This window comes from Canis lupus, chromosome 8, assembly GCF_048164855.1.
Source record: "Canis lupus baileyi chromosome 8, mCanLup2.hap1, whole genome shotgun sequence".
NCBI lineage: Eukaryota > Metazoa > Chordata > Mammalia > Carnivora > Canidae > Canis > Canis lupus.
The window spans coordinates 8,756,275-8,780,551 of NC_132845.1; the positions used below are offsets into that span (position 1 = coordinate 8,756,275).

A 24,277-nucleotide genomic window follows, 5' to 3' on the forward strand; every position below is an offset into this window, starting at 1 on the left:
CTGGAGAGCTTGTTAAACCATGGATGGTGGTTTTGGAAAGGGACCCGAGAATCTGCATGTATAAAAAGTTCCTAGGTGATGCTCATAGTCTCGGTCTGGAGACCGCACTTTGAGAACTACTCCTATTAGCAACAGAAAAGAAACAGTTTTAAGCAGGAAAGTAATACAATCAGATTTAAGTTTGCTAAGATCATGGCATATCAAGAGGTATGGGAGATGGATAAGAAAGATATAGCACAGGAGAAATGAGACCAGGTGGAAGACAAATCAAAAAAATTGTGTTGAGATTATGAGGGCTTGAGTTAAAGTTAGCAATAGAAATGGGAAGGAAGGAGAAAATAATTTCAAAAACTTATTTTAAAAAAATGCCAGATACTATGCCTAAACATTTTGCCTTGAATTCTTATGGCACGCTGGACCTTTTCAAAGCATTTGAGATCCTGGCAGAGAAGAAAGTGCTATCATGGCAGAGGATGGGATAAACTTTCTTTGGGGGAATGTATTTAATTCCCAGAAAAGAAGTCCGTTACAGACTTGAAACATATTGACAAAACTGAATCATCGTTTTAATGACAAGGATGGTAAATTTTCAAATTTTCTGTTTAAGTAGGAATAATACATTTTCACCTTTTAAATGATGCAGACTGATAAAAAGTTAAAGCAGTCCCATAGTTTTATATTGAATCATAGAATTATATCATTTATTTTTAGAATTATATAACTTTTATTTAAAGGAATCTAAGGTGGTTCCATCCAACTCTCAGTTCTGTTTTATTTTTAAGATTTTATTTCTTTATTTGAGAGAGAGAATGAGTGAGCATGAGCTGGGGAGGAACAGAGTGAGAGGGAAGGAGCAAAGGGAGAAGGAAAAGCACCCTCCCTGCTGAGCAGAGAGCCCAATGTGGGGCTTCATCCCAGGACTCCAAGCTCATGACCTGAGCCAGAGGCAGATGCTTAACCAACTGAGCCACCCAGGTGCCCCTCAGTTCTGTTTAAAAACAAAAACACCAATGAGGAAAGTGGTGTCCACAGCTGTTAAATGGGATGCCCACAAACTAATTAGTGGTAGAGCTTAGACTCGGTTTCCTTGCTGCTGGTCTGGTGTTCTGCATTAACCACATTATTGCTTGTTATCAGTTGCTCACAAAATTCCAACTTCTTCCTCCTACTCAAGACCATATATAATCTGGAATCGATCTTTTTCTTTTCTTTTTTCTTAAAGATTTTACTTGACAGAGAGAGCACAAGCAGGGGGAGCAGGAGGCAGAAGGATAGGGAGACAGGGGGAGAGGAAGTAGCAGGCTCCCCCCCCAACCCCTGCTGAGCAGGGAGCCACATGGGGGTTTCTATCCCAGGGAGGTGGGACTCAATAGTAAACATTTTATAAAATTTATTAATATTTTTATTTTAAAAAGATGCCCAAGAAGGCAAATAATGCAAAATGTTTTTAAACAGGATAAATTACGTTTATTTATTCTAGAAGTAATTTGGAAGAAGTAGACTATTTTTTTTAAATATTTATTTAAATAATCTCTACACCCAACGAGGAGCTTGAACTTATGACCCTGAGATCAAGAGTCCCACGCTCTTCCAACTGAGCCAGCCAGGCACTCCAGAAGCAGACTATTTTGAATTAAATATTAAACATATCACAAAGATAGATCATTTGGTTACTTTCTGGCATAGTTTATAATCTGAAATACTCATTTGCTAAGTAAATGTTCAGGATTTGATTTAATGAGCAGATAAAACTGATCAGCAAATGTGTAATTTCCTATTACACTTTAAAATGACTGAATTGCAAGTGTTTTAAATGTTTCTCTTATAACTTCACAATTTCAAGCAACTTTTAATACAAAATGTTTGGAATGAAATGTTCTGATTATTTTGAATAAATTAAATACACCATGTTCAGATAGCCTATTTTCAAAGTCTGACTGCAATGAAATATGGCATATGAAAACTTACCAAACACAGAACACATTTAATTCAGAAGATACTACAAGATCTTACAGTATGTCATTCTTTTTCATTATGAATATCTTTCGTGTAATAATAACTTTCTTGATTATTTACTATGTGCTGAGTACAATGCTACTTCATCTATAGATGTTATTTCGTGTAACCCTCTTATTTACCTTAAGGAATAATATCTTTTTTTTTTAAGGAATAATATCTTTAAGCTTGAAAATTTAGCCGAGAGATGAAAAGATTTGCCCCAAATGATTGTCAACCACTATTATAGAATAGCATTGACTTCAATCAGTTCTCTTAATGCAAAACTCATGCACTTAATTGGCATTCTGAACAGCTTCCCTGATTTATAACAGTTGTGGAAAGTATAGGACATTATATCATCTCCGTAGGATGTCCCCTTATGGCTGATCTTGTTCATTTTAAAAACACAAACTCACCATTTTTGTTTACTTGACTTTTGAAAGGAAAATGGAAAACAGGATGCCCACTTAAACATTCCACTAGGATTTTCAGGTTATATCTATGCTATACTAATCAACATTCTCTGCATTCTGTGTGGCAGACATAAAATTCAGCCCTGTGTCTACTAAAATGTATAGCAAAACCTGAATCATGTTATCTTAAACTACTGAAGTTATAATGATTAGTTTACAGATCAAATTCTTAATTTAAAAAACTTTCTGGGTAAATTCACTGTTCTAAGTTTAACGAACAAATGCGGCAAAATATTTGGCTAATACTTACTAGTATAATTTTTCCAATAAAACCAAAGAACAAAATGAAAAATGCTTGGCCATGTTTGAGAAACTATCACTTACATGTGTAAGTTTAAAATGGAACAGTTGGAGACAATTATCTCATCATCAGCTAATGACTCTCAGGTGCTGACAACCTTTCACATTTTCCACCAGCGAATGGATTGTAGCATTCATATTTTTGATATGTAATACAATTATTCCAGAATTTCTACCCTTATGTGAGATATTCTTCCTTAGGGAAGTTATATCTTTTGTCTTTACTATCTCTCGACCTTAAAATTACTGTGATAATTTTCAAAAGATTATTTAGGTTATTGCCTAAAACATTCTGAAAATGTTTTACTCTATCTACTATTTTGGGTTTGTATGAAGGAACTTATTTGCCCAACTCCGAGTCATCAGAGGCTTGTATGTCAGCTAATTACTCCCACTATTTTCAGTTTTGTATACAGTTCTCAAATGAGTAAAATACATGACTTTTGAATGTGGCTGCTTTCTAAGCTCCATGCAGCTCTTCCATATGTATGTTATTATAGAATTTGTTAAGTTAGCTTACCGTTCACATCTGTTCTTGCTTTTTTTTTTTTTTTTTACTGTTTTATTTATCATAACCTTGGTGATGCAGAGTAATTTGGACTCCATGCCATAGGGCTTCTTCCAAGTATCCCTGGGTGAGATACTGTATGTAAAATACTGAGCTACTGAGTGCACATTCTCGTTCATCATCGTACTTGTGTAAGGAAACCTTACTGCGAAATAGTAAAAATCAATAAACAAAGGCCTCTAAACAAAGAATTATGTTTGATCACATATAGGAAACATGACCATACTGAAAGAATTTATAATCACGTACCCACCTAGAATGGCCTTATCTTTATACTCCTTTATGTTGCCCAGTTTGTCCAGGGTGTAATGTCTACTGCCAACTACTCATAGAATATGCTCTGCAGATTACCTGTATCAGAATTACCTGGGGGTGGATATAAGAAAATATGGATTGCTAGAGCCTATCCCAGATGAATCAGAATATCTTAGGATGGGGCTGGACATTTGCATTTTATTTAATTTATTTTTTATTTTTATTTTTTAAAAAGATTTTATCCATTTATTCATGAGGAAAACACACAAAGAGAGAGAGAGAGGCAGAGACACAGGTAGAGGGAGAAGCAGGCTCCATGCAGGGAGCCCGACGTGGGACTTGATCCCGGGGGTCTCCATGGTCTCCATGATCACACCCTGGGCCGAAGGCAGGAGCTAAACCACTGAGCCACCCAGGGACCCCCTGGACATTTGCATTTTAGATAACTCCTCCTTCACTCATAATTCATATGCATACTAAGTACCCACTGTGGTTAGTCCTACTGATATTCTTAAAGCCCCTTTAAGGATATTAACTCCTCCTGTGAATCCCTCAGGCATTTATCTTTCTTTTAATTTATTTTTTTTTAAGATTTTATTTATTTATTCATGATAGACATAGAGAGAGAGAGAGAGGCAGAGAGATGGGCAGAGGGAGAAGCAGGCTCCATGCAGGGAGCCTGTTGCAGGACTCAATCCCAGGACTCCAGGATCATGCCCTGGGTCAAAGGCAGGCACTGAACTGCTGAGCTACCCAGGGATCCCCGATTAATTTAATTTTTTAAAAAGATTTTATTTATTTGAGAGAGAGTGTGCACACATGAGTGGGAGGGAGGGGCAGAGGGAGAGGGAGAAGCAGGCTCCAGGAGCTGAGCAAGGAGCCCAGTAGGGGGCTTGATCTCAGGACCCTGAGATCATGACCTGAGCCCAAGGGAGATGCGTAAATGACTGAGCCACCAGGTGCCCCAGTATTTATCTTTCATAAATTCACTGAGACCGCTGATTTCCTTCTCATTGTTTTGAGGTGGCTCTGAGAGAAGTGAAATATATGTATATTTGAACTCTGAGTCTTATTCTGTGGGTCTCAGGACACGGTGTTTACTTAAGGTATTAATTGACATTAACTTATTTAACCAGTTTGTGAGTTCCAAGTTAATGTATGAGAAACAACTAACAATCACTAGAAAAATATATGACCAACTTCCCTTCATAAAAAAATACAGAGCATTAAGCCAGACACACAGTAGGTGCTCAGTGAACACTTACTTTATTATTGATTACTAACTTTATTCTTCCCACTATATCACTTTACCTCTTTTTCCTCTTCCCACTTTCTAATTCTCTGTTTCCAATTATTCCTAACAAAATTTACTTGAATTTCAGCTAAATAAGAGTTATTTCCTGGCCCATTTGTCATCTTCAGTTGTTCATTGTTGCCATGCAACTATAAAACATGCTATCTTTAGTTCCAGGGAAAACTGCATATGGCTTAACAAATCCTATGTTTATTTTCTCTCAAGTATTTGCTTACTGGATACATAGATAACTAGGATGGGGGAGGGGAAGTTGTTGGGGGAGGGGTGGACAGCGTATATTTCCTCAGCATACCTAATCGTACACGTTGCAGTTAGAAGCTATATTTGCTGAGAAAAACAATTTAGTAAATTTATCTTATGATTCATTTGATGACTACGTGTTTTCTTATAAACAAATTAATATTATTGCTTTTGGCAGACATTGAAGGTTGCATTAATTTAATCTTAGAATTTTTTAATGACTCATTCATATTTGATTTTATAGTTGATACTTTCAAGCTGTGAGAAATGCCAAGTGCTACTGAGTGGAAATACCTTGATCAATACCCTGGGTTGAACGGTAAGCCTAGCTGTAAAGCGCAGACTTTATACAATTGAGTAATTGAAGTTAATTCATTTATTTTAGGTAGTAAGAAAGGTCAATTTCTTTTATCAGTCATATTTACTCATATCTATTATATACATAACAATATGTAAGAATCTGGAGAGGATACTAAAGAGGAATATGAAACATGGTTTCTACCATCAAGGAACTGTGTGGTAGGTAGACAATTTACCATATGTGAAAAAGCATATATGCAAATATAAAACTCCCCTGTAAAGAACTATTTCTAGAACATTAGATTGTACTTTAGGAATTCAGGAAAATGAGGGATTAGGTGGGCTGAAGTGCCAGTCTCTTGAGATTGGCTTTTATCTTTTTTAGTTTTTCCTGGTGGCATTTGCAGCCTAGGCCTATCAACAGAGTCTTTTTTCCCTCTGGGATCTGGTTTAGTGTTGACCCTGAAAAGGTGATCTGAAGGAAGGAGGAGAATGAGGTCAGGGAAGGCACATATGTGGGGCCTAGGGCAAGAGTACAAATGGAGGCCAGGATACTATGTCTTAATCATTGAAAACTAATTGCTTAAAAAACAAATTGCCAAATAATATATGTTCTATCCTTTTATTTTTTAAAAAAGATCTACTTATTTATTTTAGAGACAGTGAGCACAATAAGAAAGGGCAGGGAGAGGGAGAGAGAATCTCAAGCAGACTCCATGCTGAGTGTGGAGCCCTATGTGGGGCTCAATCCCGTGACCCTGAGATCATGACCTGGGCTGAAACCAAGAGTTGGACACTTAACTGACTGCACCACCCAGGCATCCCATTGTCCATCTATTTTAATCAATATATTTTCATAATGATTTGAAAGGTGAAGTATAAATTTAGAGTTCCTCGTTCATCAGAGTTCTATACTAGAAAGTAGGAACGTGGGGAGAAACTACTTTCTATACTAGAAAGTAGGAACGTGGGGAGAAACAGGTCTCTGCCTGCAGGCTACCTATTATATTCTTACCTAGTTTTGCCTCCTCCCACTGACTTTTCTCAGCAAAGAGCTGCTCCTTGACTATCCTCAGGCAAGAGTTGTTGCCCACCAGCAATGAGGACTGCCTGTACCCTAGGAAAGCCTACATAGTTCCTGCAAGGAGCCTTGGGGCCACTTTGGCAGAGAAATCCAGGATCCTGGGTATCCAGAACATGGTCCACAAGGGACAGGGTGAGTTCTAGGTGGCCATGGCTCCTTGACTCTGTGGACTCCGTACCTTGTATGGTTTTGTGCAACCGAAGGAGGGCTGGAGCACTGATCTAAGGATACTGGGTCGGGCTATTCATTTCCTCAGCTGTTTTTCTTCTAGATTGCCTCTGTTTAGAGGCTTCCTTCAAACAAATGTCACAGGTCCTCTCAAGATGTTTTTGTCTATGGAACTTTTTCATTCCTCACCACTTTGGACTTTGGGATAGAAATGGCCCTGGGATACAATACTATGTGTCATGAGTATATCTTGACCACCACCTGCACAGTCCCTTTGTCATACCATCACCAAATATTCTTAATTTGAGTGTACCATCTGTTTTCTCCTGGGACTCTGGCTAATATAGCTGGTTCCTTAAGTGAGATTCTACATGAAGGTGAAGTTAATGTAGGCCTCTTTCTAGGCAAAGATGGATTTAGAAATTAAAGGGAACTCAAAGGCTGTAGAACCCAACCTTCCTATCCAACACTTTTGCTCTGCTTGATATTTTATTTGAAATGGCTTAAAAGCATTCTGTGAAGCTTTTCTTAATATCACACCCTCTTGTTTTCCCACACAGTGCTTGGATATGGAGAATGGACTGGCCATATATCCCATGGTGACTCACTTCTCTTCCTACTTTTCTTTAATCAAACTTCCGTGAGCTCTCTATTCATACAACATATTACGAAGTTATTTGGTTTTCACTTGATGGGAATGCATCCTTACACACTAGGTTTTCTCCACTCTTTTCCCAGCATAAAAGAAAGTAATATTATTTGTTGCTATAGCAATCATAAACACAGAGGCAAATTCAGGTCCTGAGATCATGTAGCAATATTCCATTTTCAGGGAGTATGAAATAGACTACGTTTATATTAATTTCTAAAGCCCACATGAACTGGAATATGTTTATACTAAATTTTCAGCCATAGAACAAAACATAAAACAAAAATATTAAAATTAACCTAAAGAATTAATAGATCCCCTCTCTCCTTCAGGACATCTGCTAACCTTAATTTGAGAAACATGGATTTTCAGAACTGAACTGATGTGAGAATGGGGGAAAAGGAAAAAAAGTTTGGTGTGATGAGTCAAGGATGTCTGGTTTGTGTTACTGAGTACATTATCCTATTTTCTGAAATCAAGAGTTAAAAAAAAAGATGCTTTGAGTTAAAGGATGAGTTTGTAAAATCCCACTTTGAGGCTCCTGCTTCCCTTTGTGGTAGACTGAGCTGCAGATATAAATTTGGAGGTCAACAATATCTATGAAACCAAGAGAACAGATGTGGTCATTCAGGGAAAGCACGGAGAGTAAAAAAAGATGGCCAAGAAAAATAACAGCCTTAGAGCAAACAGTTCCTGGAAAGTAGCAGTTAGCAAGGAGCGTGAGAGGTAAGTCAAAACAGAGGCATGTTTTAAGAATAAGATGGTCAATGTGCAGTCGATACTCTAAAAGGTCAAGTAAGATAAAGATTGAAAAGAGTTAATCATATCTGATGTTTAAGAAGTGATCAGAGTACAAGCAATTTCAGTGGCGTGTGGGGGCAAAGTCTGATCACGGGCAGTCTTAAGAGCTAAGGGGAAAGTGAGGAAAAGCAACCTAGCAGTCGAGATTATTTTTGCTTTGTTGTGAGGATGTAGCTAGCTCCAGGCTACTGCAAAGGTAGGCCTTGGAAACCGTGGAAAGGACTTGGGCTTCCGACCACCAGTGAGTGGCACAGGATGGAGAGCAGGACAGGACTTAGCAAGTAGCTTAGAAATAGAGATCCTAAGAGTCGTTCAATCACCATGTTGTACCTGACACATAACACTATACGTTAATTATACTGGAATTGGAAAAAAAAAAAAAAAGTTCGCAGAAGGGCGCAGAGATCAAGTGCAAGGGTCAAAAATATAAGGAAGAGATTTCTTAGGAGTTTGGAGACCAGAGGGGAGTGGAGTTACTCGGAGGGGCGGGGAATTGGGGGGAACTGACACCTGGCACAGAAGGGCTTCAATCTGCTCCGTAGGTTAAGGGGCAGGAGAGTCCCCGGCAGGGGCCCAGGTGGGCGCGGGTGGCGCGCAGGACTTGGGGAGAGCACTGAGCCTCCGGGGGCCAACAGTGCCCAGGGACGAAGTAAGCAGGGTCCCCGAGGCTTAGAGCGTTTGGCTGTGGCCTGAGCGCGCACCAGCCCCTTCCCCTTCCCTTCCCCTTCCAACGGGGCCCTGCGCGCCGCGGGGAGGCCGAGCCCCGGGCCTCCCCTTGGATCCCGTCCCCAGGGCCCGGCCCCGGGGCGCCTTCCTCGGCGCGTGAAAAGCACCGGAGGGGCCGGGGTGCTTGGATTCGAAGACGTGTGGTTCGGCAGCTTCAGCATCTCAGGGCTCCGACGGAAATCGGGCCATTAAAAAAAAAAAAAAAGTGGGGAGGGGAGCCCGGGAGCTGGAGGCTGGAACGGGCCCAGCCTCCCGCCCCGCCGCGCTCCCGGAGGCAGGTGGCCGCGGCGCTGCAGGTGCCGCTCCCGGGGGGGGGGGGGGGGCACCTCTCCATTGGCCGAGCGGCGGCTGTCACCTGCCCGAGCCCCGGCCCAGCGCAAAGTCCGCGGCGGCAGCGGCAGAGGCGGCGGCGGGCGCGCAGGTGGCCCCCTCGGCCCGGCGAGATGCCCCTGGGGCTGCGGCGGAGGCTGCGGGGCAATAAGCCCAAGGAGGCCGCCCGGCTCGTGAAGGTCGAGCCGGTGGGCGCGGGCGGCGGCGGCGGCCCCTCGGCCCCCCCCGCCCCCCCGGCGCCCCCGGCGCCCCCGGCCGCCCCGCGCAGGCTGGTCTTCCACACGCAGCTGGCCCACGGCAGCCCCACGGGCCGCGTGGAGGACTTCGCCAACATCCAGGAGCTCTACGCCAAGATCGCCGCCGTGTTCGACATCGCCGCCGCCGAGGTGAGCGCCAGGTGCGCCGCCCCAGCCCCGCGCGCCCCTCCCGCCCCTCCCCTCCCCTCCGGCGCGCGCCCCTCCGTGCCCGCGCCCCCTCCCTCCCTCCCCTCCACTCCCCTGCTCTCCCCTCCGTGCCCGCGCCCCTTCCCCTTCTCTCCCCTCCCCTCCTCTCCCTCCCCTCCCCTCCTCTCCCCTCCCGGCGCCCCCTCCCCGCACCCCCTCCCCTCCCTCCCCTCCTCTCTCTCCCCTCCTCTCCCTCCCCTCCCCTCCTCTCTCTCCCCTCTTCTCCCTTCCCCTCCCGGGGCCCCCTCCTCTCCCCTCCTCCCTTCCTCTCCCCTCCCCTCCTCTCCCCCCCTCCCCTCCCTCCTCTCCTTCCCCTCCCCTTCTCTCCCCTCTCGCTCGTCTCCTCTCCCTCCCCTCCTCTCTCCTCCCCTCCCGGCACCCCCACCCCGCGCCCCCTCCCCTCCTCTCTCTCCCCTGCCTCCCCTCCCTCCCCTACTCTCCCCCTCCCCCTCTCCTTTCCTCTCCCCTCCCCTCCTCTCTCCCTCCTCTCCTCTTCCTTCCCTCCTCTCCCCCTCCCTCCCCTCCCCCTCCTCTCTCTCCCCTGCCTCCCCTCCCCTCCCTCTACTCTCCCCCTCCCCCTCTCCTTTCCTCTCCCCTCCCCTCCTCTCTCTCTCTCCCTCCCCTCCTCTTCCTTCCCTCCTCTCCCCCTCCCTCCCCTCCCCCCTCCTCTCCCTCCCCTGCCTCCCCTCCTCTCCCCTCCCCTCCCCTCCGGCTCGCGCCCCTCCGTTCCCGTGCCCCCTCCCCCCATGCGCACCCCTCCGTTCCCCTTCGCTTCGACGCGCGCCCCTTCGTGCCCGCGCCCCCTCCCCTCCCCTCCCTCCCCTTCCCTCCTCTCCCCTCCCGGCCCCCTCTTCCCGGCGCCCCCTCCCCTCCCCCCTCCTCTCTCTCCCCTGCCTCCCCTCCCCTCCCTCCCCTCCTCTCCCTCGTCTCCCCTCCCCTCCTTTCCCCTCCCTCCTCTCCCCTCCGTGCCCGCTCCCCCCCTCCCCCCCTCCTCCCCTCCCCTCCGGCGCGCCCCCCTCCTCTCCCACGGGCGGCGCTACCACGGGCCGAGGCGCAGGGGTGCTGGCGCGCGGAGCCCGCCCACGGCGCCCGGGGGGAGCGGGAGGCCTCGGGGGAGCGGAAGGCTGAGCCCGGGACCGGGAGCCGCGTTCCCTGGGCCTGTCCTCCGGGGAGCCGGGGGCGGCCTTTCTTCCTCCTGCACACGCGTGTGCCTTCCGGGCCGGAGCGACTCCCGGGAGTGGGGACCCGGCGGGGCTCGTAGCAGCCGCCACTTCTCCTGGACTTTACTCTCCCTCCTCAGCGGGGGGGTGGGGGGTGGGGGGTGGGGGGCGAGCATCTCCGGGATTTAGGCCGGGATCGCGGCGTCCGAGTCCGTAGCCCCGCAGGTGGCTTGTCCGCGCCGAGCTCCAGCATCCCTTTGGTTGAGTTCCCGGGAAGTTGTCTACACCGCGGGGGCAGGACTAAGACTGGAGAGAGGTAGAGCTAGCACCGTGGGATTCGCTGACAAAACTTTCAGGGGGAAAATCGGCTCTGAGTTTTACCCCCTTTCCTGTCAAAAGGGGCTGAACTTCTCATTAGATTGGCTGCCTGCGTGCCTGCGCGGTGCGGTCTGGAAAGCGCTAGTTTTATGGCTGTTTATGGGGCTGCTCCATCTACGCTTTCCCCCCGCGACCTGCCAGCCTAAGAGAAGTTGGCCCGAGGAAATATTTTGTCCACCTTTCAAGGAAAAGCAGGAGATGCTGCCCTGGACTGCGGGGAGGGCACAGAGCTGCCTTTGGGTTTCTGATCTTTAATGTTGTTTTTCAGGCCTGTTCAAGTAAAATTGAGGTCACGGCAAAATTCCAAGGGGAGATGAACGAGAGCCTGAAGCGTAACCTTTTGTTCTTTCAGGGTTCCCAGGCACTGAGGAGCAAAGCACAACCGCATTTTGTGAATTATTTATATTGACCTAGAGAAGTAACAATAATTCACGTTCATATGGACGTTTCGATTCAAAAAGCACTTTCACAGGAATAACGTCCTTTCCTCTAGGAGAGGCAGGTGGTGTGTAGTTCATTGGGGACCTAAGGAAAGCATTTGGAGACGCTTAAGCCTGGATGGGAGTCCAGGTTCTACCCACTGGCTGTGGGGTCTTGAACAAGTTTAACTTCCCTCATTTTCAGACAAATATAAAACGGACAAGAAAGGGGGTGCCTGGCTGGCTCAGTTGGTAGAGCCTGTGACTCTTGATTTCAGGGTGGCGAGTTCGAGACCCATATTGGATGTGGGCATTCCATGAAAATACAAATCTTCAAGAAACAAACAAAACAAAACAAAACAAAAACGAACCCAGACGAGAACATCTACCTTGAAGGGTTGTGAAGACTGGAGTTCATATATAAACTTATCAGATTGCATGGTACATGGTCCTGCCTCACAAATTGTAACTTGTATTACTAATATCTAACAGTTAAGTGAGGAGCTGAGGCACAAAGGGATTGGGCCTTGGCCAAGGTCACATAACTAGCAAGAAAAAATCTGGGATGTTATTTAAACTTGGATCTTCTGGTTTCTAAGCTAAGGGAGTTTGTTAGCATACTTAACTGACAACTTGAAATGTTTCTCCTGTAACCAACGGCTCCAGATTTAGATGCTTTGCATTAATAGCTTTCCTCATTCTGAAGCCATGGCGTGTGGGACTTTATTCAATCCACTTAATTCCTGAAAAAATATTATTGATATCACTGCTTCAGAGAGGAAATGGGCTTTGAGGTTCACAAACTTTTCAAAATTACATAGTGAGTAGCAGAGCCTGGTTTAAACCCAGGTGTATTTGTTTATTTATTTATGCATTTTTTTGCTTTCCCTGACTCCAAATTCCATGAACTTCTATTTTGTATTGCTTCCCAAGTTTTCCAGGGTGTCTGTGATACCTTTGGCAGCCATTGTCAGTGTTTTCAGTTTCCAACACACTGAATTAGGAGATAGAAATTCCAAGATAACATAATCCTGCTGTATCAAGGTTCATGTATTTTTTATAACTCCAAACATATATATCTGTTTACTTATGCATATACCCAACATTAATGTGAGTTTTCTCTTTGGATTAAGAATAGTTGGGACTCCTGGGTGGCTCAGTGGTTGAGCGGCTGCCTTTAGCTCAGGTGGTGATCCCCGGGGTCCTGGGATCGAGTCTCGAATCGGGCTCCCCGCAGGGAGCCTGCTTCTCTCTCTGCCTGTGTCTCTGCATCTGTGTCTCTCATGAATAAATAAATAAAATCTTTAAAAAAATAGTTAAGTATATCCAGGATAAAGTATTGGTCATCATAGTAGAGTATGTCCTGAGTATCTCAGTAGTTAATTTTGAAACAAGTAACTTATTAAAATGCACTGTGGTGAGATCCCATTTCTAGTCTCACTCGCCCAGCAAAGGGAATTGTGAGCTGTCAGTGGGAGCAAAAGAAAAATCCCATCCTCTCCCTTAATAGGTTCAATAGATCGTTAGCTCAGAAGCCCTGCCTTTTTTTTTATAGAGAGGTGGCTATAAAGGTTATAAATAGCTCAGCATGAAGAGTTGAACTTCCTTTACTAAGGGGAGGGGGAGGGAAGGACTTGGCCTGACCTGATTTCAGGTGTGGCAGATTTAGTGGGAGCTCATAATGTGCCCATGGCTGTGCTGGGCATGTAAGTCAGTCCATCTAGCGCGGTGTTCCAGCCTCACCGGAGCACTTAGGTAAGGGTTCTTTTCATTTTATAAAGCTAAGTGAGGCTCTGAGAAGTTAAGCAGCTTGCTCAGGGTCACTGAGCTGGAATTGGGCAGAGACAGGATTTGAATACAGGGTTCCTGGTTCCATGGCCATTACATAGCAGCTAAGAGGTTCTTGGTAACTGCATTCAAACTTCAAATACAAACCCAGAAAAACTTTTTTTTTTTTTTAAACAGGGTCTTTTCAATGAAAGCCTCAGACCCCACCACAGAAATATTGCCTCAAAAAAATACTGTGGTTAAAAAAAAAAAAAAAAGAAAGAAAAAAAAGAAAAAATACTGTGGTGATTCTAATTTGGATTTCACGTATTTCAAGGTCCCTGAAGGAGGAAGCTAAGGAAACTATGAATCTAAGCTGTGAATCACTTTCAGGGTGCAGTCTGTGATCATTACCTTGAAACAGATGGCCAATTATGCAGAAATCTCTTTGAGCTGATATTTTTTTTCTAAACAGCTAAATGAGCAGTAAAAAGAAAAAAGTAAATCTTGCTTAAAAGAGCAGTTAACTTCTATAAATGCAGGGACACTTTTACAAAACGTTTAATACTATCTTTTAAAATATTCAGGTTATCTAAAGGAGTTGGTCGTTAAACTCTTGAGCTTTGGTCATAAAATTTGTTGAAGGGGCATTTTGAGTATTTGACCACTGTGATTGTTTGGCAGTAGTTTGTGGCATGACATGTTTTCTTTATTGTGTGGAAAGATTGTAGAAAAAGGTAATTCAAACACGCTTTTAAGGAAATCAATTTTGTAGTTACATACTTTACATGCCCAGGAACTGAAAGCTCAGTTTCTTTATAGATTTCAGAAATTATTTCCTTTGAGTTCGTTGCATTTGTTCATATGTATCTATATTTCTACCTGTCGATCTGTCTCTTTCTATAAAATACCAAATAGTTCATTGAATGAACGGGTCAAACAAATATAGTCTTTTCTTTCTCAGTACATAAAGCAGTCTAACAAAGCAGTGTTCTTGGGAAGATCAGATTTTAATTTTGAGAATTGTGATTTTAGTTTCAAGCTTTATATACAACATTTTATAAATAACAATTATGCTGTTACTTCTCTCAACAAACCTTCCCTTTTCACCTGCCCATTTCCTGCTGTTACCCTATTTCTCTTTTCTAGCAAATCTCCAAAGTTGCTGTCTCCAGTGAAACATATCCTGTATTTCCTCTATCTGATCGAAACTCTCTGATAGCTTGCCATCTCACTGACGGTAAAAGCCAAAATCTTATGATGAGCTACACGCCCTGTTACCTCTCTAACATCATTATTCTTTCTCCAGCCAGTCTGGCCTCCTAGCTTATTCCTTGAACTCTGGAGCCTTAGGGCTGTTGTCTTTACCAGAACCCCTTCCTGCAGAACATTGTTCCTTCTTCAAGTCTACTCAAATGTCACCACCTCAGTGAGGCTTGTACTGATCATCCCACTTAAAATTACCCTCTTCACTTAATTTTCCTCCGTAGCCTACTAACATCCTATGCATATTTAAATTATTTGTCTTTTTCCTCTCCCATGTAGTAGAATATAAGCTCTGCAAAGGCAAGGAGTTTGTCTTTTTGTTTACGAATATAGTCCCAAAGGGCCTAGAGCTGTACCTAAAACATAATTGGAACTCAAATAGTCATTGAATAAAAGAATCTTTTTTTTTTTTTAAGATTTTATTTATTCATGAGAGACAGAGACACAGGCAGAGGGAGAAGCAGGCTCCATGCAAGGAGCCCACTGTGGGACTCGATCCCAGGAATCCAGGATCATGCCCTGAGCCAAAGGCAGATGCTCAACCGCTGAGCCACCCAGGCGTCCCAAATAAAAGAATCTTCATATTAAATCCTATAGCTTTAGTATGCAGCTTTAGTACTGGTAATATCTTATGTAGATGTTAACTTTTCCTACTGCAGTGTGAAGAAAGACTAGCTTTTGATGGAGGTAGGAGTGAGGGGCATCACTCATACCTTGAAGGAGGTGGGGCAAAAGAGGGTGAAGTAGGACACTGGGAAGCTAAGATTTGTTTGTATGCAATTCTTGTGTCTCTAAGAATTCCAGAAATTATGAAGTTGGAGGTTCTGTTTAGAAGCAGAATTGCTTCCTAGCTGAATTTGTGTATGGGGAGCTGCCTTGTAAAGCTTCCCAGAAACTGCTTCCTTTTTTTTTTTTTTTTTTTTTCAAGTTGCTGGCATCAGTGCTGAGCTCTTGTGAAAGTCAATATTCTGTATTTATGTGGCACTTCTGGAGAATATAAACTGCACTGCAGACTTTATCATTTCCTAGCAATGCAGATAACTGGCAAATGGAACTGTGTCTTTCTGTTTCACAAATGGGAAATCCAGGAAGACTAGAGCAAAATGATGTTCACTGACTGGCATATGGTCCTTCCTAGGAACAACAACAAATACATAAAATAAAGGAATTTGGGGATCCAGCGTGAGTTTTACCATTGAGTTGTGAAGACTATGAAGCAAGCCCAATAGAACTAAATAGAGTGTAAGAATGTGAAAAGCAGCCCCTGCCATCTGGGAGCTGGCTTGACAGTCACAGGTAGGCCTTGGCATTCTCCTTTTGGGCATAAATGATTTCACAGAACATCAAAATTGGTTAAGACTCTTCTGTAACTGATGGGTCAAGTCAGAAATAAGACTACTCTGGGAGCACCTGTCTGGCTCAGTTGGAAGAGCATGCAACTCTTGATCTCAGGGTTGTGAGTTTGAGCCCCACATTGGGTGTAGAGATTACTTAAGTAAAACTTAAATAAAATATTTTTAGAAGATTTTATTTATTTATTCATGAGAGACACACAGAGAGAGGCAGAGACACAAGCAGAGGGAGAAGCAGGCTCCATGCAGGAAGCCCGATGTGGGACTCGATCCTGGGTCTCCAGGATCCCGCCCTGGGCTGAAGGCGGTACTCAACCGCTGAGCCACCTGGGCTGCCCTTAAAAACTTAAAAAACAAACAAACAAACAAACAAACAAACAAACAAACAAAACTACTCTGTAATCCTGTCCAGACAGAAACCAAAACTTGAACATTGTTCAAACCACAAAAATGACCAGATGTCCCCCTGCCCCATCCCGTACCACATGACTAATACAAATGATTGCTGCTCCTTTAGTAATCATAGCTTTAGTTTTAATAACTTCTCCCACCTTAGAGATAGGTTTACTAAGATAGTCCTAAAATTGTCCCACCTCCTGATGGCACCCTATGCAGAACAAACCTGTATTTCCTTGCACCTGCTCCCAAATTCCCTAAAATGAACCCAAATCCTTTCTAGCCTCTTATTGAGACCCTTCTATGGTTCCCCATGGCATGCTGTCTCCTTTGATGCAAGGAACAAGCTTGAGGTGAGAAATCTTGGTGGTCTTTGCCTAGAAGGCATTGACAGTTGTTACTGCTGGATTATTACAATGCTGAGTCTAAAGAGGCACCCTGAATATGATTTTTCTGATCCTGCCCACCTTCTATTTTAATATTTTAATGGCCTAATTTTACCTATTAGAAACTTTCAGGGCTCCCAGTTACTTCCTTTCTTATTCCTTGTTGGCTACAATAACCATATCATTGGGTAGCTTTTTTTTTTTTTTTAAGATTTTATTTATTTATTTACTCATGAGAGAGAGAGAGAGAGAGAGAGAGAGAGAGGCAGGCAGAGGTAGAAGCAGGCTCCCTGCAAGGAGCCCAGTGCGGGGCTTGATCTAGGATCCCGGAACCATGCCCTGGGCCAAAGGCAGACACTCAGCCACCCAGGCGTCCCTTGTCTGGGTAGCTTTTAAACAACACAAATTGATTGCTTACAGTTCTAGAGGCTGGTGCATGACACCTTCTGGTGAGGGCCCCCTTCCTGGTTCATTGCTGGCACTTTCTTGCTGTGTCCCCACATGGTGGGGAGGGGCTAGTCATCTTTCTGGAACCTCTGATAAGGAACTAATCCCATTCACAGGGTCTACCCTTAAAGTTTAAGCAACTTCCAAAGGCCTCAAGCAAAGGATTAATGCTGTCCCCTTTGGGGATTCAACATTTGATTTTGAAGGGGAAGCACAAGTATTCAGACAAAAGCACTTACAAATAACCTCCATCAGCTAAATGCCTCCTATTCCTTCCTCCCTATTGAGTCCTGTCCTGTGTCTACGGCTCCAGACTTCTCTCCTAACCATTTCCTCTCTACTCCAGAATACTTAACTGTTCATTTCTTGATGCCTTTTCTCAGCTGTTCTCTCTCTCTCTCTCTCTCTTTTTATTTATTTATTTATTTATTTATTTATTTATTTATTTATGCAGAGAGAGAGAGAGAGAGGCAGAGGGAGAAGCAGGCTGCATGCAGGGAACCTGACATGGGACTTGATCCCGGGTCTCCAGGATCAGGCCCTGGGCCGAAGGCAGCGCTGAACCACTGAGCCACCTGGGCTGCCTTCTCTCTTTTTTAAGTAGACTCAACACCTAGGGTGGAGTCCAACATGGGTTTTGAACTCATGACCCTGAGATCAAGAATCAGATGTTTAACTGACTTAGGCACCTAGGTACCCCATGCTGTTCTCATTTCTGATATCTCCTATTCAACTCTCCAGTCTCAACTGTCACTTCTCCAAGAAGTCTTCCTTGTGAGGAAATATAGTTGGTAGAGCATGCAACTCTTGATCTTAAGGTTGTGAGTTCAAACCCCATGTTGGGTGTAAAGCTTACTTAAAAAAATAAATGTGCTTTAAAAAGTCATAGGGAACTGAAAATAGTTGCGTAGTCTGGACATGCAACTATTGGAAGATAGTTACCATGCCCCTAATTAAAGAAGTCTTCAGAATACCTGTCATGCCCACAAAACTCTCCAACAGGACCCCTTAACTACCATTGACCTGCCTTTGTACCATGTGCCCTACAGGCTGGACCAGAGATGAGCCCCTAGTTCACAGATTCGCAGGTCCTGTCCCATCTGTTCTATATAGACTTGCCAGCATAGAGACTCACTTTCAGGGAGTCTGAATTTGAGACAGAATGGGGCACAATAAATAGGTAACAAAAACACAGAGATGAGGCAAAAGAACCCTAAAGGAGGGACTCCTGGGTGGCTCAGTGGTTGAGCATCTGCCTTTGGCTCAGGTCATGATCCTGGGGTCCTGGGATTGAGCACCACATTGGGCTCCCTGCAGGGAGCCTGCTTCTCCCTCTGCCTGGGCCTCTGCCTCTCTCTGTATGTCTCTCATGAATAAATAAAATATTTTTTAAAAAAGAATAAATAATAAGAACCCCAAAGGAGCAAACCCAAAGGCTGAGAGGCATTAATCAGTCAAGAAGAGAAGTAGGGAGAGAGAGTGGACATTACATCGAATCTAGACTAGGCAACCACTCTCCTAGCCTGCTCCTTCAGAGGTGAAGGCTGGTCCTTTGCCTTCACTCCCACCACTCCCATCCTGAGTGGACATGAAAGGGTCTCAGATGGCAGGCGATGGAGCCATTCAGATTACCTTAGGCAGTTTTTATGTATATATTTGTTTATATTAGGATATACAGGGAGGTGAAGAAGCTCAGGACAGTCTCTGCAGCTGGGTAGTCAGGTTCCATGGACAACTGTAGAATCATTCATGCTGTCCAGGTGAAAGCAGTAGCTTTAGACTTTGGTAAACCAAAAACAAGTCTGTCCTTCACCTTCCATTTCAGCCTGTCTCTCTCTCCCTACTTCTCTGCTGGCAAATGCGAGGTTTATGGGCATGACAAGTATTCTGAAGACCTTTCTTTTCTTTCTTTTCTTTCTTTCTTTCTTTCTTTCTTTCTTTCTTTCTTTCTTTCTTTCTTTCTTTCTTTCTTTCTTTCTTTCTTCTTTCGATTTTACTTATTTATTCATGATGAGAGAGAGAGAGAGAGAGGCAGAGACACAGGCAGAGGGAGAAGCAGGCTCCATGCAGGGAGCCCGACGTGGGACTCGATCCCAGGACCCCAGGATCAGGCCCTGGGCTGAAGGCAGGTGCTAAACCGCTGAACCACCCAGGGATCCCCTGAAGACTTCGTTAATTAGCAGCATCGTAGCTATCTTCCATGGCATGTCCAGACTATGCAACTATTTTCAGTTCCCTATGACTTTTTAAAGCACATATATTTTTAAAGTAAGCTTTACACCCAAGGGTGTAAACTCACAACTTATGGGGTTTGAACTCACAACCCTGAGATCAAGAGTTGCATGCTTTACCAACTAAGCCAGCCAGGTGCCCCCCTGCCTAACACCTGCCACCCCCACCCCCCCATATTTATGCATTGTTCTTCCCTGTACCTGAGAGTCTTTCCCCTTCTTTCTCTCTGTTAACTGTGTTAAAAGATAAACTGAGGCATGTTAAAAATCTTGAGTTTATTTGAGCAGAATCGATTGGAATTGAGTAGTGTCAAACCAGAAGTGATTAGGAGTGTTCCACAGACAGGAGCTAGAGGCAAGGTTTTATAGGGGAGATGTGGAAACAAAGCAAAGCAAATTTTTATTTGCCTTTTTTAGGAAAGCCTAGTTCACTGTTTGCGATTGTTTATCTGTAGATTTTTGTATTCTTAACCCTGAGGCATTTTTTCAGTTTAGATTTTGGTTTGCTTATGTAAGGCTGCTGAGGTATTAGAACCACGTCAGGCTAAGAGCCTCCTTGTTTAATTAAAGAACTTTTAATCACACTCAGGAATCAACAACCCAGAGCTTCCCCCCATCTGCACCCTCACAAGGTTCCCTACCTCTCCTCTGAGCTTCCATAAGTCTTAGACTGAATGATAACTGTTCATTTCCTGCCTATCCTTTCCGTAAGATTGAGAGCTGCTCTAGGCAGGTACTAGTAGTTAGTATGCAGCACATTTTTTTCTTTTTCATTTTTTAACTTTTTGTTGTGGAAAACTTAAATACATGCAAAAGAAAATAGTGTGATACCTCCCAGGCGCCTAGCTTCAACAATAATCAATGCTTGTCAATAATTTTTAAATCCCCATTTAAAAACTTTTAAATTAAATATAGAGCAAAAGACAAGGCACATAAAACGAAAGTACAATTTCATGGATACATTGAACATCCTTGTAACCACACTCATGTCAGAAGATAGTCCTTGTCAGCCAACCCAGAACCTTCAAAATATCTCTTTCCATCTGTCTCCCATAAGTCACCACTATCCTGACTTACTATAATTAAACCCTAAAAAAAAAAAAAAAAAAAAAAAAGTTTTAGCCCCCAAATGTGCTTTCCTAAACACCATAATCTGATTTTGGCTGCTTTTAAATGTCTTTTGAGTCGTTTTTAATGTCTGTTTTTTTTTCCCCTTTCCAATGTATTTGTTGAAGAAGCCAGATAATTTATTCTGTATAGTTTTTCTATGTGTATTTTGCTAATTGCATCCCTGTTGTGTAGCTTATCATCCCGTCATTGTATGTCTTGTAAATTGATAGTTGTATCTTTAAGGCTTAAGTAGATGAGGTTTGATTCCCAGTGTCTCCTCCCTCCTCCACTCCAATCAAAAGTTTAGTTAAAATTTTTACTGCTTGAACTAATAGAATCCACATGGAAAATAGGTAAATTTTTACCTTTTGGAATGGTTTCAGGATTCTTCCTGGGATAGAATCTAGCCCATTTTGAAAAGCCCCTTCTGTGTTCTGTTTCTGTTATCTATACAGCTCTATAGCCATATAGAATATGGCTCTATGAATATATGGCTAGAACTATTTGGGGACCCTTTATCCCAGATAAATCCTGCTAGCCATACACTTGGCAGAGCTAGATGGACTCCTTCCTACATTGGAATGCTAGCAAGAATTTTAATTCTTCAAAGGAAACTGTTGGGGAGAGACTTCTTCCTGCTGTGTGAATAGAGAACCAAGTATGGGAAAAGATTGATGCTCTTTAATGAGAGGTGTTTATCATGTAAAAATGTATATTTTTTATCATTTGTACATGTTATGAATTTATAGCAAGAAATTAATTATAATAGTTTTAAAATGGAAGACTTACATATTAGGCCTGTTCAATCTCATTAGAAGACTTTTTTTTTTTTTAAGATTTTATTTATTTATTAATGAGAGACATACAAAGAGAGAGGCAGAGACACAGGCAGAGGGAGAAGCAGGGTCCACACAGGGAGCCCGATGTGGTACTCGATCCCGGGTCTCCAGGATCAGACTCTGGGCTGAAGGCGGCGCTAAACTGCTGAGCCACTGGGCCACCCAAGACTTTTTGATTATTGACTTTACCAGTCACTGCTCCAAATCTTGAGATACTTAAATGAGCACAAGCAGATCATAATCTTTGCCTTTTTGGAGCTATATTCTTGTCCTCCTGCCTATGAGATGGATAGGTCATTCTTGACTCCTCCATCCTATCCGTGAGATGGATAGGTCATTGACTCATTCTTGAGTCAATGACCAATACCAGCCAGATTGAGTACATTGGGCATTTGTTGGACTATTCTCTGAGCTCTTACAAAGTAGGGTTCTTTTTTACATATTTCTTGCATTTTAAGAAAAAAGGACCTAGAAGCTTTGTTAACAGGATGAAAATACAAGCATATATATATACTTTTATCTGGACAACCCTCTGTGAGGTTGTCATCCTTTGTGTCTATACTCTTAAAGTTTCTGTCTAGAAGCATTGACTAACAATATAGCTCAGTGTTTGAGGGTGCCACTTATTATCTGTGAGACTTTGGGTAACTTACTGGCTGCTCTTTTTCTTATCTGTAAAATAGGGTTGATAGTAGCCACCATAAAAGACTGCAAAGTATAAGTGAAATAATTTATGTAAACGTATATATCAATACCAGGTATTTATCAAATGTTTTTTATAATTCTGAAGTTGTGTGGGGCTTTATTGTATTCCAACTTTTTAACCTGTTTACCTATCAACTAAACAACCCATGCCTGACAACTTTTAACCAATTTTTGCAGAAGGAGTCTACTTACCTGAGCACTTACTATGAGTCCAGTATTGTGCTTGACTTTGGGAACATAAAGGTGAAAAATACATAGCCCCTTCCTCCAGTTGAGTTCAGTTCAAAGATAACAAACTTATCTAGTATCTGGTTAAACTAGAATTTTCTAAAAATGTGTTCCAACAAATATTAATCTCTTGAAGTAATATAGAAAATGCCTTCAGTTGTCAGATAACTTTGGGACATGTATAATCATAATTACACGTTAAAGGCTCTAAGAAGTCCACTAAAAATTTAAAAAGCTTGATGTTTTTCCTTCTCTACATTTATTTGACTGTGCAACACTTCCCCCACCCCTTTCCCTCTACAGTGTACTCATTAGGCCAATATTCTAAAGTACATACTTAAAAAAATTACATTTTTTTAAATAAAAAAGCTATTCATCAGTTTTTGTATTTAGTGGTAGAAAGGTTCTCTATGATGATAATCTAGTTAATGCTTATCTTTTATTTCATTCTGAACAACTCAGGCACCACTTTCATCGTCTTCTGCTGACCTTTTTGCTGTTCTGTTCACTTTGCTATTCAACTTTGGAGAAGTCTTTCATCTCATTGGGCTTCAGTTTCTTCATATGTAATATGGGCTGGGTAGACTAGAGCAGTGGTTCCCAAACCTGGTTGCATCCCAGAATCACTTGGCACCCTTTTAAAAGAACCACCTCTATGGATTTGGGCTAGGGCCTAAATATTGTGATTTTTTTTTTTTTTTTTTTTGAGTTGCTGGTATCCCTGGGCAGCTGGCCTGCCATCTGTTATTGGTAGATAGGTATTTGGGAACCACTGGGTTAAATGAGATCCAAAGTACTTTTCAGCTTGAATGTTTCTCCACAGCGTGTGTACTCAATTAAAAATAGGAGTGTCATCTTTATGTACAAGGTATTAAAATACACACAAAGGTTACTAAATGCCCATCTCCTGGAGGTAACAATGTATAGGTGTGGTGGTAACAAGGCCAACTAGGGCAAACAGACGTGTGCTGATAATACAAGGTGGAGAATGAAGATACCAAATATACAGATGGGGATAAGGTAGGCAGAGATCAAAGAAAGGTGAGATGGAATCTGGCTAGAAAAGTTATGGCAGGGTCCCCAGAGTATTGAGTTATGTATACGTTTCCTACTCAGTTGTATACCTAGCATATAATTTTGGATTCCTTAAATGCAAAACTCTAGCTACATAGCAAAGTACAGTAATGAAGCTAAAAATAAGACGCCAAACAGAGGCTTTTAAAATTTTATTATTTTTTATTTTTATTTTTTACACTTCTAAAATGCTAAACAGAACAGCAAATGTTCTGTCTGCTTTGCAAGTGGTTGGACTACAGAAATCCTTGAAATTGTAGGGACACTGGTCTATTTAAATGATCATTTAGAGATCATTTCCTTCTCGTTAAAGAAATTCTGGACAGAGAGCACAAGACAGAAACACTAATAATGCCACCTCTCAAATAAATAAAAAAGTGTTTTGAACTCAGTTTTGGAAAACAGGATTCCATGTATATGATTCAGTAAGGTGCAGTAATATAAACTTGAAATAAAATTTTAGACGTCAGGGTGTATTTTCTGCTTTTGTGACACCAAATATGTTGCTTGGAAATTTGGGATGGTGGTATCACACAAGTTCTTTTTTTTAATTTTTATTTATTTATTCATGAGAGACACAGCAAGAGAGAGAGGCAGAGACACAGGCAGAGGGAGAGGCGGACTCCTGCAGGGAGCCCAATGTGGGACTCGATTTCAGGACCCTGGGATCACACCCTGAGCCAAAGGTAGATGCTCAACTGCTGAGCCACCCAGGCACCCCCCAGACTTCTTTTGTATTTGCCTCAAAACTGTTTGGATAACTGATAGGAATAGATCATACGAACTGATAACTAATACAACATATCTAGTCTCTTGACTTCCTCTTAGTGTTATTAATTACACCCTACCTCTCAGGTCATCCTCTTCCC

The 24,277-nt window shown here is 43.0% G+C and overlaps 1 protein-coding gene across 1 annotated transcript in view; it reads left to right on the plus strand.

Annotated features, from left to right (window-relative positions):
- The first annotated feature begins 9,305 nt into the window (after positions 1 to 9,305).
- The window catches only part of GIPC2 (GIPC PDZ domain containing family member 2), an 86,681-nt gene continuing 71,709 nt past the window's right edge, over positions 9,306 to 24,277 (plus strand). The window contains exon 1 of the mRNA XM_072834187.1: positions 9,306 to 9,593. Within this exon, the coding sequence (XP_072690288.1) occupies positions 9,321 to 9,593 (273 nt within the window). The 5' untranslated portion in view covers positions 9,306 to 9,320. The remainder of the gene's footprint in view (positions 9,594 to 24,277) is intronic.